General features: G+C 42.3%; 1 protein-coding gene across 1 annotated transcript in view; it reads right to left on the bottom strand.

Moving 5' to 3' along the window:
* Positions 1-15,525, bottom strand: part of DAPK1 (death associated protein kinase 1) — a gene marked incomplete at its 5' end in the record, with an annotated part of 96,663 nt that extends 81,138 nt beyond the window's left edge. Inside the window, one exon of the mRNA XM_082497147.1 lies at positions 15,464-15,525. Within this exon, the coding sequence (XP_082353273.1) occupies positions 15,464-15,525 (62 nt within the window). The remainder of the gene's footprint in view (positions 1-15,463) is intronic.
* Positions 15,526-16,545: the final 1,020 nt, after the last annotated feature.

A 16,545-nucleotide genomic window follows, 5' to 3' on the forward strand; every position in this document is an offset into this window, starting at 1 on the left:
ACAATCAGTCCTCCAGGAAAAGACAAAAGTTATTAGCTCACAATTAATTTATTTAGCTAACGAATCCAATAGCAGCTGCGTAATACTGATGTTTTTCCTTGCACCATACTTTACAGACCATTAACTTCAATAATACTTAAAAACTTCACACTTGACACTGAAGGTCTTTTTTTGTTAGCAAGTGGATTTTCCTGTCACTAGGCTACTCCCTCGGCCAGAAGAATTCCCACACCCCCGCTTAATTTAGGACTTGTTTTAGTAAATACAGATATACACAAGGAACTCAGAAATAACTTCCATCTGCCTCACAAAGGAGCTGGAGAAAACATCTCTTCACTTGACTCATTTATGTTACCATTATGCACAGCTCAAACCAGAAGTGTGTTAAGAGAGTTTTCACAGCGTAGCCCTGCATTCATCACAGTAACAAACGACAGCACAAAACACAGGTTTCCGCAGACGGAGGATTCGCTCTGTGGCAGCCTACAGCTTCAGGTTTTTTGAGAGGTGGTCGTGATGAGCTAGATATAAAGCACCACCAGTACTGAAAAGAAGGCTGAAGGTTTGCAGCAAGGTGCAAGTAAGGAAGGCACTACAGGCTCCCTGAGTGCAAGCACAACAGACAAGGGCCAGTTGTGCTCCCTCTCTTCCCCACCAGTTTTCCACCAAGCAGTTTGCTTGCTGCTGTGCTTTCAAGGTTTTCAGAACACCGAGGCTAATACCCATCATTGCTTTACGTTGTCTTCCCATCCCTTATTATTTATCTGTTTCCAAATCATCAGAGCATTTCAAATTTATACTATGCCTGCACATAAGCCTTCTAAGGAACAACATGCAGGAACACACACCCAGGTATTTTTCATTTAGGGAAAGCACGGGTTTGTGATTCAATCAGGCACAGGTTCAAGAGTTTGTCTCTTCTAAGTGCTGTGCAGCATGAAGGATAAGGGTTTTCAAGAAGAAAAGGTGGCACTGACAATGGTATTTCAGACAATGAAAGAAAAAGAAAGGAGAGATCTTGCAGCTGCTAAATCCTCCACAGACAGCACTAGTACACAGCCCTCCCTCCCGTCAATGTGGTCATCTTCTTTCAAAGGACCACATGACTTTAAAGACATTATGACCACAGGGTTAGCAGACAATATATGGGACTTCTCCATGATCATACTCTGCTAAGCAATTAGGTCAAACTGTGCTCTTGAAAATTAGTTTAGCACAGCTGAAGGTCAAGGAATGAAAGCAGGCAGGGGAGGAGACAAGGCAGAAAAGGAGCTGAAAGATTTATTTTAAATCTCAAGCACATATAAAGCCCATGCCAGAAAGAGGAGTTGTACTGTTGCTAGAACTTTATAGTGTATGAAAGGAACATTCTTGGCACTGAAAAAACTGGCATCTGTGTACAAATAGAAAAAGTGTTGTTCCAAGTTACAAGCTGTACACAGAAACACAAAGGAACTTCTTTACATCAATGTGCTCACCAGTACTGCCTCATTCATTTTAAATTACACTTTTGTCAATGGATTAATGTGGCTTAATAGTCAGGTAAATAAGCAGAATTTTGTTGCTGTTAATCAGAACAAAGAGATATTACATGTTTTTATTACAGACAAAGTTCTGTAGCTCTGGTTTTTTAAAACAGATTCTCTTGCATGAGCAGGAATTCTGATGTCAGATTTTTTTCCTATTCACATTTGGGTTTTGGAATGCAAATTTGAATGAATAAAGTACTCTGGGTCTACATTGGCAGCAGATGTTCAGAAGACAAGGCACACTGAAAAAGCTGGAAGCATTACTGAAAGTTTGATGATTCTGTCCTCCTGGAAACCCATAAATTACTGCAGATACAAAACAAAGACATACTAACAACTTTACAGATCTCTACAAGAAGTTCACTGAATTATTTAAGTCTGAAAGTAGCCAAACAAAGACTAAATTCTCTTTCCTGCTCTTTATAGTGCTTTGAATGGTTAGAATAGGTGGGTGAGAGGCGAACACCAGACAGGCACAGACAAAACCTTCCCTGCTTCCTGTATGTATATAAACAATTCAGCTCTGTCCTCAGTTTCATATTATCTATCCAGCATTCACTTGTACAGTCTGGGTAACACCAGAAATGCGTGCTTGTCACTGAGCCAGTAGACGAGACAAGAAATGCAAGTTATCAACCTCACTGAAACTTTATACAAGAGGCTGAGAAATGGCCAGACACTAATTTTTTTTCCCTCTCTGATCCAATTATTGCCTAGGCAGGCATAGCAATTACAACATTATTGGGGGGTTGGGAATCAAGTTGTTCACTATTCCTTTGTAAGCAAAAGCATATCTCAATGCTGTGACTTAGTCTCTTTAGGAGCTGTAAAACTTCAAGAGAGAAACAATTTTTCGTGGTTCCTTGTTGAGAATTCATTTTACCGTATGATTACTTTTCACTTTTAAATTTGATCTAATATAGTTCAATGTGAGATGGCCTAAGTGCACAGGTATTATACACCCAGTTTGAAAACTTCAGAGTTAGTTTTCAGTCTTCTCCCAGGTATGTTCAGTCCCTCTATTTTTTAAAAAAAATTATTTTTAATGCCAGACTAAGTCATTCTACAAAGGTCAAGAGCTCTTAACTTCCTAATATAGAGAAAACAGCAGTTCTAAACCACACTTTCACATTCTCTCTCTCTCATATATACTCTACAGTTCATAAACCACAAGTGGAGTGCCAGACTGACCAAATATGGGTATTCCATGGTTCTGTGTCAACCTACACTTCCAAGTCACTGATCTTTGACATGTGCATTGATAACACTGTAACAAAAGGGAAAAAGTACTGACCTCTTCTAGAGGACTTTGAAACTGTTCCTTTGTCAGTATGCGGTGGAATAAAAAAAAAAAAAAAGAAATCACTAGATTCCTTGTCAGTTATATCACATGACAAGCATAACATATACACAACCAGTATGAAAGCAAAGTCAGTCTTAACACACATGTATCATCCCTATAAAACTTGGAGATGGTAAAAACAAAATTAAAAAAAGTGAAAGTGGGAAGGTCCCATGCCTCAAGACTCTTAACGCAAGCACTTAAGTGATTGTCAAACTACAGAATGCAAAGAACTAGGTATTATCTTATTTGCCCAAGCAAGTACTCAAGAAAATGCTTCAGACATAAGACTACTCAATAGGCACAGTGGTTTAAAATACCGATGTGAAGTCCGTGCTGAGATGCAGTGGTATTTAATGTATAAGCTGGGGGAATAGGTATGGCTGTAAAGCTTCCAAGGCAGCTGGATGTTAGCCATTTCCTATTAATGATCCTTGGGCTAGAGCTTGCTCAAACCCATTTGGTCTGAACACATATGCGTCTGCTAAAGCCTTTTCAGAAATCATTTTATAATGTAGAAAGCAGAGTACTCACACTTGTAAACAGTTCATGTAATAACTACATCTATGATGGAAAGGAAAAAGCCAGAAAGAACGTGGGATAATGAAGAGAAATGCACAGATTTTCAAGCAAAGGTTTTTTTTTTTTCCTTTTGGCAGTACCCTTACTGCCATTTACGGTATTAAAAAGGAGCTTACACATACTGGTACTTAAAGGATCAATACCTAAGTACATACCCATATAAATAAAGAATATACCATGCCAGTACTTAATGCCAGAGTTTGACTCTTAATGCTTCTATTGTTCTTTAGTACTTCATTTTCCCCTTCATTTGGGCTTTTCATAAAATCTGTAAACCAGCTCAGCAATTAACATTAAATCATAAGTTCATCTTGCTAAATATTAGAAGATGTATGTGAAGTACATCTGACTCAGAACTGAACATAAAAGCTCAGTCATCACTTGCTCAGAAAGTCTTGAACCAGAAGCCTGGGCTGAGGCTCATAAAACATATGAGCATAACAAACATTTGATTTTAGTGATGCTTAAGACTGTTGTTGCTGCTATTTCATTAACAAAATATTTGGAGTTTCCTGCTTTTCTTCTGTAGCAATGTGTTCTGAAGCATATCTGAACTGGGTGTTTGTCCTTCAGCTTGGGGAAGCAGAGTCTATGGATAATGCTTATCAGATCTCAGTTATGCCATCCACTCTTTCATCACAATAAGCAGCTTCCCTTTATTTCACCTTTTCAGAACCTCCCTGTTTTATAGCATATGACCTATGATCTTAATGAGCAATAACAATGTGCCTCTACACAGCATTTCTATGCAGATTTTGACTCTGGAAGATGTCTACATTTAATAGTGACAAATAAAAATACAAAAGTGTATGACATTCACAGTACGGCTGCACCTGTTCGATACACTAAACAATGCTAATGTAAGAAAATGTTGCTTCATCAGTATATTTGAAAAATCATTTAATACAGTGATAGGGTAAGGATCATTCATCAAAAAATTGCCAGGAAAAGGGTAAAATCTAATCACTGAAAGCAGAAGTGAGGATGGACTGCAGAGCCCCAAACAGATTATGATCAGCTTTCCCAAGAGACGACAGTTAAAGGTGTAGAATGGATTTCACCACGTTTCATTACTTCCCATCAGGTACGAAGCATCACTGTAAAATCCACAGGTATTGTACTAACCTTTCAGTACCAGAGCACAAGCAGAAACATACAACCTCAAGCTTATACTCCACAGAAGATGGCAAAGCCATTTTTTGCATGGGAAAATTTATGTTTTTTTTCTCCTGGACTTATTAATTCAATGTTAGCTAAACACACAAGAAACTCACCAACCAATACAATCTATAAACACATCACTTAAGTAAAAAAAATTTAAACCAGTGATGAAAAGACTGCTTTTCTTTGACTGAAGACAGCTTTTCAAGAAGACACAACATTACAAACAAAGCACAGTTTGTGTCACATACACAAATCTCATACCAAGTGCCTTAGTAACTGTCCATATACATTACAGTTTTATGAGTTGCTATTCATAGCCAAATAATTGTCCTCTTCCCCAGCTCTTCAGACTTTATTTTATTTACAACTACTCACTCTTGCAGACAAGCTTGGGCACTTAGGAATTTAGAACATTTTAAAAATATATTCTAAGTTGCTCCCCCCCCGCCCCTGCAAAGGAGGGCTTGCCTGGCTACTCTATAGCTGCTGCCGCAGGAAAACATGCTCAGACTGTGCAGTCACAGATCTCGTTGCCCAGGGTTAATTAACAGTTAGGCTTTGCTTCCCAGTTCAGAGCAGCTCTTCCACATGGTCTTAGCCGGCCACACCTGACGCAGAACACAGGGCACGGGCTTTACGGTGTATGTAATAGACTGAGCCAGCATCTGCCACAACAAGAGGCTTCCCCTGGCCTGATGCTGTGCCAGCCGCTGGCACCGGTACTTCCCCAAGGTGCCCACGCTGACCCGGTTCAGGAACCTCAATCTGTAATGCCCTCCCATTTCCAGGCTGCCCTCGGGAGGGTGCCAGTGCCAGCATGGGAGAAGCTGAAGGAGAATGCAGCTCAGCAGGTGAGGAGCAGGATTGCCCCACTCTCATTAGGCTGGTTTAGCCACCCTGTAAAAATACCTGGACAGGGCAGCAGGCATGTAGGGCAGTGCTGACCAGAAACTAACACACCCTTTGGAGGGACAGTAACATAAAGGTTTATTTTTAAAGGAACAAAAGGGGCAGCAGAAGTGGACCAGGTTTATAAGATATAATCTGGAATGGTTTGTTCTCCAGTTAATGTTATAACTGGCATCAATAACAGGGAAAAGCGATCCTTCTTTTAGGCAGGAATACGAAGTAAATAGTATCAGAAGGCCCTTTCAAGTAAAAAGCAATGAGAAAAGATGAGACATAAGGAACTAAGCCTTTCTCTGATGTGCTTGTTTTCCTTTCCCAGGGAATCAACAGCAATTCTGTGCAGATGGCCCTGCTCATGGCGATAATAGTACCAGAGAGTTAATAAACCAATAAAGTCCTAACTCCCATACCAAAATGTTTAAAGTCTATGCCTGCAGGAAACACGAACACACGAACACAAAAAAAAAAAAAACCAAACCCACCATACAGAAAAAAACACAAAATCTCCAAAAAGATAAAGAAAGCAGAAGGAGACAAAGTGAAATATCCATCTCTGGGATTACATCAGCATCATCTTCATTAAAGGTAACAGGAGCTAAGTATCCCAATAAAGGAATCAAGAGTCAGCAAAAATAAAGGTATCAAAAGAAAGCTAAAATTTATTACCATCCAAGACTCCCATGTACACATTTTTTTCTTAGAAAATTATAAACTGCCAGTTTTGTTGATGGAGTTGTTGGAAGTGTTGAGTTCTTCGCCACAAAGTTGTTAGACCCAAGTAAAATACCCACTAATATTATGTTCCTCTGTGGATAAAGGGGAAAAACTCCGCACCTCAATCTCCATTAAACTTGGCAGAATAATTGAGTTGTAAACAATGCCAGAACAGAATACAATACTATCAACTAACAAAAGTTAGCTCCACCTAGTTATACCTACATAACTAAACAAAGTAAGCACAGTACCAAATAACACACACCACATGGAGTACATATGATTGTAAGTTTTAAGCATTGGCTTTCTTAGTCTCATTTAGAGATACAGGATTACAAAGGACCATCTCAGCAATGAAGTCCAATCCTCTTAAGCTGCAGACAACCCTGCAATAGTCAACAAGACTAAAAATTTCAGAAAACAGAGAAAGAAGAGATGAGAAGCCCCATTCCGCTTATCGATACTCACAAGATCAAAGATTCCAGAACGCTAACACCCTTTCTCTGTCCCGTAAGAGTAACAACTCCAAAACTTCAGCGCTTCAACAGGCTATGTGACCTGGGGAAAATGTCCCTCCGCTATCAGTTCCCATGGCACATAATCAGGTACTCTAAGTGAACACTTCTACAGGCACACCTACCCAGTACCTCAAGTCTTTCAACAACTACTTACTGATACTTGAGAGAAAATTGAGGAAAGGAACAAGAGCCCAGAAGCTAATTTGCATACCAGACAGAAAGTAGGGCTCCTCAAGTAACTTGTGAAAACTTAGAAACACAGTATTAATTGCTCACAAATAAAGATACAGGGGAAATTAAATATTTCTGGTACACCAGTTCAGTTACAGGCTAACTTAGCATCTTGGTTAAGCAAGAAATACACACACAGAATGCTGCTGCCCAAAACATTTTTTTTTTTTCCTTTCCAAAGGCTTACTCCTCTGCATAGTTCAGCAGAAAAGTCGGTTAAATTATACATTTCAATCAGGTTGTATGCACAGTTATAATTTACACTGACTGTGAGCTCTTCCAAGCCTTGGATATGTCCCCTCATGTTTGCGACCACCCAGTAACAGATATATTTTTTTAGGTTAAGTACAGGCAAGACCATCTAAGCCTCCTAAAAACAAATGGACTTGCACCTACAGGCAGACAATACTGGGGAAGACTTGCTTTCGTAAAGAGTGGTACACCACTGTACTGCAAGGTCCGCAGTCACACACATCATCTGGGCAAATGTGCAACGATGCTTCCTCCTCAACAGTATTCCCTCTTGAAGCAGAAATTGTCTGTCACACTTGCTTGCATAATCAGGAGAGAATAAGGGGAAGAAAATACAACATCAAATCTAAGAGAATAAGGTTGCAGACCATCACATGGATTACTGTGTGTGGTGTTTTACAGCAATCCTAAACCACATGAACTATTCTGGATTTGGTGAAAGGCACTCCCCAACATCAGTGTGTGCCACAACCAAATAAACCCACCAAACTCCAGCACACGAAAACAATAACACATTTAGTAAAAAATTACTACATCCCCAGTAACTACAATATGCCTGGAAACTTTCAGAGAGCGTTACAACTTATCTAATATCTACAATGACTGTATCCTTATCAGCTTTCTTCTTCCCCAGGACAGTATTATGAAATCCTTCCCTTTAATTTTAGAAGTTCAATCATGATACAATTTAGGTTCCCTGTTCACATTGGCTTCATTTCAAAGACAAGTCCCAAAGTTCACTCTCCTGGAGGCAAGCAGCCTTTCAACTTTCATCTGTGAATGCTGTAAAATATAAATCTAGTTTGTAAAGTTTCTTTGTTTCTCCAAGCATTTTCATTCTTGCAGTGTACATAAAATCATACCACGCCAGGCTTTGTGGTGCAAGGTTAAACATACCAAAGTCTTAAATCTTGCTTCTTCCCACAGCTTCACCACCTTAGCATCTCTTCTTCACTTTATAACAGAACAGCAGCAGTCTGTTTGAAATGGAGGGATAAAAGCTGCAAGTACCATGTAAAAAAGGACGCAGCAAGGTATTACACAAGGATACAGGGAGATACGTGCCCCTACAATTCACATCTGATATTAGCCTGTTCCATAACTGCACCAAAACCAACAGAAATGTCACCCAAGAACGTGCAGGCTCCACTCCTGTATCACCCCCGAGGTGATGACACCTCAGAGTTTAACATTGCCTATATTAGACTCCTTGGCACAGGCCTTTGTACCCTGTTCTACTAAATTTCACACCATTTATGTTACTCCAAAACTCACCGCATAACGAAGACATACAAAAAAATACTTTAGGCTTCAGTCTTTGTCTACACTTCCCTCAGCTTCTGCCTAGCTCTGCCGTGAACTAGTGATGGTTCAGTAGGATCTACTATGCTGCAGGATAAGTCAATAAATGCTTTTGAGGTTTGTTGGATAATCTTTCGTTGTGTCACCTATCTTCCTGCAATGGGGTCAAAATATAGTTTTAGAAACAGTCTTATTTGAGACAGAGCTCCTATGCAAGCCACTGCCATCCAGGAAAAATAAACTACTGAGCCACTGCTTTAAGTGGCACCTTTTCTTCAGAACATAAAATTGTACCAAGTTCCACAGGTTTGCTAGCCAAGTCAGTTAAACACAGAAGGACACCTGGCCATTAAGCCCAGCTGTGGGTCTTAGGCAACATGCCATTTCTTCCAAAAACTGATACACCTTTGAATACCTCTGACCAACTGCAACAATGATTCGTCAAAGTTACTCCAGAACCACTGCACCAGCTGTCATTCTCCTAATTTCCAGTTTAACTTCCTTGTTGTCGGTTTATGTTCTTCTGCCTTTCTAGTAAAGCGACTTTTTATCTCTGTCCCTCCTACATATTTAACTTGAGGTAGATTTATGGAGGCAATCACAACTCCATGCAGGCTGAGATTTCACAGTGCTTTCAGCTGATCTGAGTGTGCTCTGCTGCCATAAATTAGATATAAGGTGTTTCTTTCCCTGTTTTTGATAGTGCAGCTGCCTCACAAAAAAAAAACCAAACAAAACAACAACAACAAAAAAAAACCACCCCAACAAACCCCACGCAGAAACACAGCAAAGGAAAGTGATACTGCTCTTTTCAGCCACTGAGAGTGGACTGAGCTTGGCACACAGCTGTCATGAAAACGTGGCCTCAGCCTCCCATTTCCTAAGCTAAAGGGGCCAATTTCTGCTCACAGCACCAGCAGAGGAAGTGACATACTCAAACATCTGTAAAGGGAGATAACAGGGAGGAAAACAAAGAAGCACCAAGTGGGGGGTTGGTGGACAAAAAAGCAAACCCTGGAAAGACGTAATTAAAGTTTCAGCAAACCCCTAACATACCAGCTCCGGCACTGATCATGCCTCACTGAGCCTGGCTAGAGGAGAAATCAAAGACCAGCCTTTCTATCTGCTTCCTGATAAGTTTAGATTTACAAAGATTTGTGCATTTAAACTGAAGGCACAGAATAATCAGCAAGCTCTAGCTTTAATTACGCTTCGTTTTAAAAGACCTACAAAGCAGGCATTATTCTCCCCCAACAGCATGAAATAAAATAAACAGGACCAAGCAGTTATACCCAAAAAGCACCTGTACCTCTTGTGCTTTTAATGCAGCAAACCTCCAGCACATTTTATAAGGCAGTAAATGTCACCAGTATCACTGTACGGTGACAGCCTCATGCAGCCTGCGCAATCAGCAGGTTATTACACATTTGTGAAAAAGAGGCATTTTGAGGCATGGCTTGGAGGTAAAGTGACTTGAGATGCAGAAGAATAATTCCTCCCACCATGCTCTCCAGTTAAGAGACCTCCTTTTTCAGTACCTACGCAACCACCAGGGAGAAGACTTGCAGACAGGCAAGGAATAACCATCTTCTCTTTTGAAAGCTGACAAAACCAATACAACATTTACACAGTTCACAAACAGCACAGAAAGGGTTCTTTGCTGTAATCTGAGTTTCACAATTTCCAACTGTCAAAGACAAGAAAAAAAAAAAAAAAAAAAAAAAAAAAGCACACAAAGACACCAACCAGGTTTCCTGCTCAAACAGTGGCTTTGTGGCCAATGTTTACAGGATTCCTTCCCAGGTCCTTGTCCCTAAAAAGCTCATATAGTCCACTCAATTTACTGTAATTATTTATCATGCTCTACTGGAATTTGCATACATGTAGTTATAGAAGTGGTGAATTCCACACTTGCAATATTTATCATTGTGCCTGTACAAATAACACAGGAAACGGTACCGCAGAGGTTTACACCTTCTGCGTCTTCAGTACTTAACCATTTTACCTCTGTATGAAAAGGAAGGTTAACACATGCCTTTCAATGGACCGACAGAGATGAGGTGACAGCATGAAAATCCAAGAAAAGAAAAACTGGAAATTTCAGTGTATCACAGTTAAAAATTTTATACCTTACATGCAATACTTTTAGCCTTACCAGACCATCTTTCATATTGCTCCTTCCCACCCATATGACTTTCTAATATGGTAATTCATAGGGAAAAAATGTTACTCTATAACATTATTAAAGACTGTTGGGGCATGGGTTTTGAATGTGACCATTTTGAAAGCAATTTCACATCCTATACATCTCACAACAGAGCTTGACAATACTCAAGTTTTAGAACTTCGGCTAGTTAGCAAGGTTAGTTTAGGTTGTCAAACCTGAAAAGCATCACGAAGGTCATATTCTAGTTGGCATCCAAGTATTTTTTGTTTGGTGTTTTCATTTCTTCCAAAGACAGGTGCAATGTAGTTACAGTTATAGTGTGTGTATAAATGATGGACAGCCTTCACAGTTCTAAAAAGCAGTGTCTCTAAAACCCGATATGTGAATAACCAAAAATACAGACATGCATATATATAGATACGTATGTTCTGCCTACATACTCCCTGGTTACTACAGAAATCAGTTTCTAGCATCCAGAAAAAAAAAAAAAAAAATTCTTTTCACCCAGCACTCAAAGGTAAACAAATGATTTTCAGATTATACATACGCATTTGCACAACTCCCTGTTTCTCTTATCAGCATCTTCAGCATGTCATCCTATGCATTTTTCTCTCACAACTGATACAGTAATTAGATACCTTAGACAGCAGGGTTAACTTCTTTTTACTGTTAGCATCTCTGCTCAGTGAGCTACGAAACAGAAACACACTGCTTTCCAAAACTGCTGAGATTCATCACAGCTTTAATTCAACAAGTTGCAAGTGTTTCCCTAGTGAGTCCAACAGGTCCAAACAAGCCTGAAGTTTAAGATCGTTAGATACCTCTTCCTACTTTTTGAATCAACAAGGATCTAAAAATTGCAAACCAGAGCACAATGCAATTATCATTCTTCAATTCCAAAACTTTATTTCAACAATCTGCATTTCTTTTAGGAAGCACATAAAAGTTTAAAGAAAAACAAACAAAATAAACGGGGGGGGGGGGGGGGAGGAGGGAGGGGGGAGCTGTATAAATCTCTTCAATTCACATAAATAGACACAGTATATATCTTTCTTTGGGTACCTCTCCCTGTAGTTATTTTAGCAATGCTGCATTTCTCACAGTACTGTGGCAACTCCCAAGTAAAGACAGTCAAAGGAGAGTAAAAAAATATTTTTATTAGTTTGATCTGTTTTCAAGATCTTTACTTGAGTGCTTACCATGGTGAGGTTTTTAATACTGATGAACTTGAACTCCTGTCTTCTGAGCGGACTGAAGTAAAAGCACTGCAGCAGGGTATTTAAAATGCACAGTCACACTGCCTGCAACTGCAGGCAGAATTAAAATGAACAAAATAGCTTGGAAGTAAATTTGTTGCTCTTTCATGATAATCTCTCCCACCCCTTGAAATTTCATGGTTAGATGATAACGCATCTGTAGGTACCCTGCATCTGAACAATGCAAGTAATATATAATCACTTCAAACTTGTAAGACGGGAGAAAAAGTGTATGAAGTGCAATGTACACAATGATCAAGAGCATGATCTTCTTGTATGTTCTGTGCTAAAGATAACATTTGATCCACAAGCCTCACAAGACTGTTTTGGTATGAAAGCTTAAGATAAACCAACCAGAACAATCACAAACGTGTCGGAAGAAATCACATACAGGTGAGACAAATAAGGGTGATCCTGTCAGCATTCACAATCCCAAGTCCCTCTTTTCTTATTCCCCCCAGGCATAGATCAAAATAAAACAAAACAATAAATGAAATAAAACTCAAAACGTTTTGGTAAAAGGATGAGAACTGTTGACTACTCCTTCTGCAAAGGCACTGTGAAACACCAGAAAGCGCATTTTTTTTTCCAGCACTCCTTATTTCCAACAACTCTAGGTTTTATGTTAAGCATTATTTAAGTCTCCTTTATTAGTTTCCATCAAAAATTTCATTTATACAACCCATTTACTTTTTTCAAGACACCTTCCTTAGATTACTTATTCAAATGATTCTTTTATTCTAGCTACTGTTGGACACATTATAAGGTAATAAAGACTGCTAAATAATTTACAAGGGAAAATAGTGAAGATTATTAAAATTTCTGAGTATTTGCATCATCACTGAGCTTTCTCAAAAGGCAGGTTGGCCTGGGAACTGCAGGATCTGTTCATTCAAATACACCTCTGTCAATAAAAACTCATCTGTTCATTTATTCACCTTGTTTGCTGCATGACTGCTGTTAAGTAAGGAAATAAAAGAATTCTTCCCCAAGAAAGGGAAAAATAGGTTGATTTTGCAAAATGCAACCTTTCATTATTGCTTAGCTCAAGTATTAAATCAAATTTGGGTTCCCAAATAAGCACAAGAGATTTTAAAGTCAAAGGTGTTCTTAATGTTCAAGGTTTCTGAGTTTCAAGCCTCAGGGTTGATATTTGCAACTACATTTATATGCAAAAGTAACGGTGAGAAACCTTCCTAAGGGGTAAAGGAGGAATGGAAAGCAATGTGATTTACAAGATGGTATTTCAACCACCCTAAAAATATAAGTTTTAAAAGAAGTTAAAAACACCACTGAACTAAACCATACAACAACTATCCTGAGATTTGCTTTTTCTTACGGCTTTACAGCAACACTTCACAGTGGAATAAGCTGGTTTCTCAAAATGATGCTATGAAAGCTTTGGACCTTTTAAATAACTGCATTCCATTTTTTAAAGCAAAAGCCCTGTCAAAGATTTCACAATGTTTTACCATCCACTGGAATTTTCTCACAAAAGTAGATAAAATTGATGAGGTTCTTAGTTTTCCTTATGTTTTTTGAGGAAAAACTAGAGCACAGTTTAATATTCTTTTAAATTCTTAAAATACTACAGGTTTAGCCTGCATGCCAAGCTTATATAGCATTAAGGTGAATAAAAACCACCTCAGTACCGTAACACCTTGTCTATAACTGATCACATTAATATAACAGTTTTTACTGAACTCCATTATCTAATATTCTGCTAATTGGAAAAACTCCTTTTTTTCTTTTTTTTTTTTTCCTAACTATATAACATTATCCAGGATTGGCACTTCCCTGTGCTGTAAAATGGAACACTTGGTCGTCACTGCTGGTTTCTGGAGCTAACATGTGACTTCCAAAGCATGTTTGTTTGGGAAAATCCCCATATATTTAAACATTTCTTATGTAACTGGCCTAAGGGCAATTGTTCTATTTCATAAATATGCAAACATTACTTTAACACTTTCTCTTTAAAATAAATACAAGAAAGGTTACATAAACCTTAACACTTTCTGAACTAGCACACTGACATCATCTTCTCCCTGAAGAACCTTAAGATAGATAACTTGTAGATTTGTCTTTATTTTCTTCTATAAAGTAAATCCTTTATCAGTGTTTGTAAGCACGAGCATAGTTTTATTTTTTAGAGTCCAGAAACCTAAACCTGAATTTCAGAACACCTTATAGTGTTCTTGCCAAAAAGAATGGAAACTAAATCAATGTTATGTATCTGAACAAAATATTTAGACCACACAACCTAAACTTGCAGTTTTGCAAGATAACATGTCTTTCTAACAAGATACCCAGTACATTAGTATGACTTCACTGTCCAACATAGTCTGTCATTCTAGATGTACGAAAAAGCCAACCCAGAACACTATACAAAAATAAAAGTATACATTCATCATGTATCTCTACAAGTCATGGCAACAAGCTTGCATGCAAATGGGGGGAAGTTTATATTAGAGAGCTCATTGGACTGTATTTAAAAATGTGGTGGCTTTTTGTTCGGCTGATTGTTTGTTTGGTTTTTTTTAAGAGACAGTCTTGCATGTCTAAGTGCCTGCCTATGCCAGTACCTTGTTTGCAACATTTGCTATTACCAGACCCTTCGCTGGAAGGGTACACACAAGCAAACATGGAATCATCTGCCCCACATGCCCTCTGGTAATTAAACACTGATCGTAAGCTTTGAAATCGCTGAGGTGAACACTAGAAAAGGATTCTGCCATACTGGTGTCCTAAAATGCCACCGGATCCCCTCATAAAGAAGGGGGAAGGAAGATGAAAAGGACTTGCACGTAACACAATTCAGTGTTAAACTAACATTTTTAAGACACAGAAAGCACTGAAATAAGCAAGGCATGACTAATAGGTTGAGCTCTTTACACAAACAGTGTGGCAGGAGGAGATCATTACACAGCATTCAAGAATCAAGGTTCAAGCAGGCAGCGCTTCATCTGCAGTGCCCTACTCCACATGCCCTGATCTGACTTGCAGCTCCAACCGCGATGCCTAGAAAGCGATCTTCACCGCAGCAGTATTGATGAAACACAGTTACAGAGTTCCTCTCGCTCCTTTAATCGCGTTATTAAAGCAAAGCCGACATGCGATACGTGCCGAGTCCTTCACTACCAACACAATGCAAACTTCTGCCCGGCGAACCCAGCACGTTCCCAGTCACCCGCCGGGCTCACCACACCAACACTGGCGGTCTCACAGCCGCCCCTCCGGCCCCGAGGCGGCAGGAACGGCCGCGGGCACGACCCCGGCGTGGCCACCGGGCTGCGAAGCCGCCAGCCAGACACTGCCCAGCCCAGCATCCCCTCACACCCGTTTCAAAAACCTCAAACACGCCGTAGCTTAAAAAAGCAACTCCCTTTCTCCGGCTTAGGGCACCCGAGAGGGGGTAGAAAGGCAACTCGGGGGGAGGGGGAGGGGGACGGGGACAGACGGACACTCCCAACGCGTTCCCCCCGCCGGCCCGCACCCACCTGCCGAGGTCCTCGCCCGTCTCGTAGTGCTCCTCCAGGTTCTCCTGCCTGAACACCGTCATGGTCGCCACCTCGCCGCCGCCGGCTTCAGCCGTTGCTCGGCGCCCTCATCACCAGCGCCCCGGAGCCGCCGGGGCCGCTCCGCGCTCGGCTGTGCGCCCTGCGGAGGAGCGCGGAGGTGAACGCCCGCCGCCGCGGCCGGGCGGAGTCCCTCCCGGCGCCCACCCCCCTCCACCGCCCTCCCCACCCCGCCGAAGGAAGCGGCACCGCGGGCCGGAGGGCGCCGGCTTTGCCCCCGCCCCGGGCGGCGGCAGAAGAAAGCGGCGCCCCCCGCCCTTTCCCCGGCAGCGGCGGCCATACCGCCGCCGTGGCGGCCACACCGGCGCCCGGCCGCCGGCCCGCCACATTCCTCCGCGGCTCCGTTGCCTGGTCAACCGGGACGTGCCGCCGGGGCCTGCGGCGGCAGCCCCTGGGTATCCCCGCACCTGACCCCGGGCGAGGGCGGGTAGGGCGAGGTGGGGTATCCCCTCCCCGCCACCGGACAGGGGCTCGTGGGGCCGGTCTCCCCGCCCGCTCCCTGCCTCCCTCCCTCCCTCGGTTGCGGGTCCCTCACCCGCTCCTGCTGCCGCCGCAGCGCCCCGGCCGCTCCGCGACCTGTGAGGCGGCGATAGCGCCGCGGCCGCTCCCGGCCGCCGCGCAGGCACCGCGCGACGCCGCCGCGCCGGGCTCCGCCGCCCGGCCAATGGGAAGCCGCCCACCGCCTCCCCCCGCCCTCCGCCGCGGCCTGCCCGCCCGCCGCGGCCAGGTGCGCCCCGCCCCGGCGGCGGGGGGAGCCCACGGCGGCACGACCCCGCCCCGCCCCGCCCGGCCCGGCCTGGCCGCGGGCCTCCCGGCGCCTCCGCTGCCGCCATTGTGTGCGCTCCTGCCGGCCGCGCCCGCCCGCGGCCCGCGCCGACCCCCTCCCCCCTCCGCCTTGTCTCGCCCCGGGCAGGGTGAAGCGGGGCCGGTGGCCGCCGCCCTCCTCCCACCCGCTGTCAAAGAAGCGGTCGCCGCAGGACAGAGGGCGGCGGTGCCGCGATGGC

The sequence above is a fragment of the Vanellus vanellus genome (genome assembly GCF_965231255.1).
Source record: "Vanellus vanellus genome assembly, chromosome: Z".
Lineage (NCBI taxonomy): Eukaryota > Metazoa > Chordata > Aves > Charadriiformes > Charadriidae > Vanellus > Vanellus vanellus.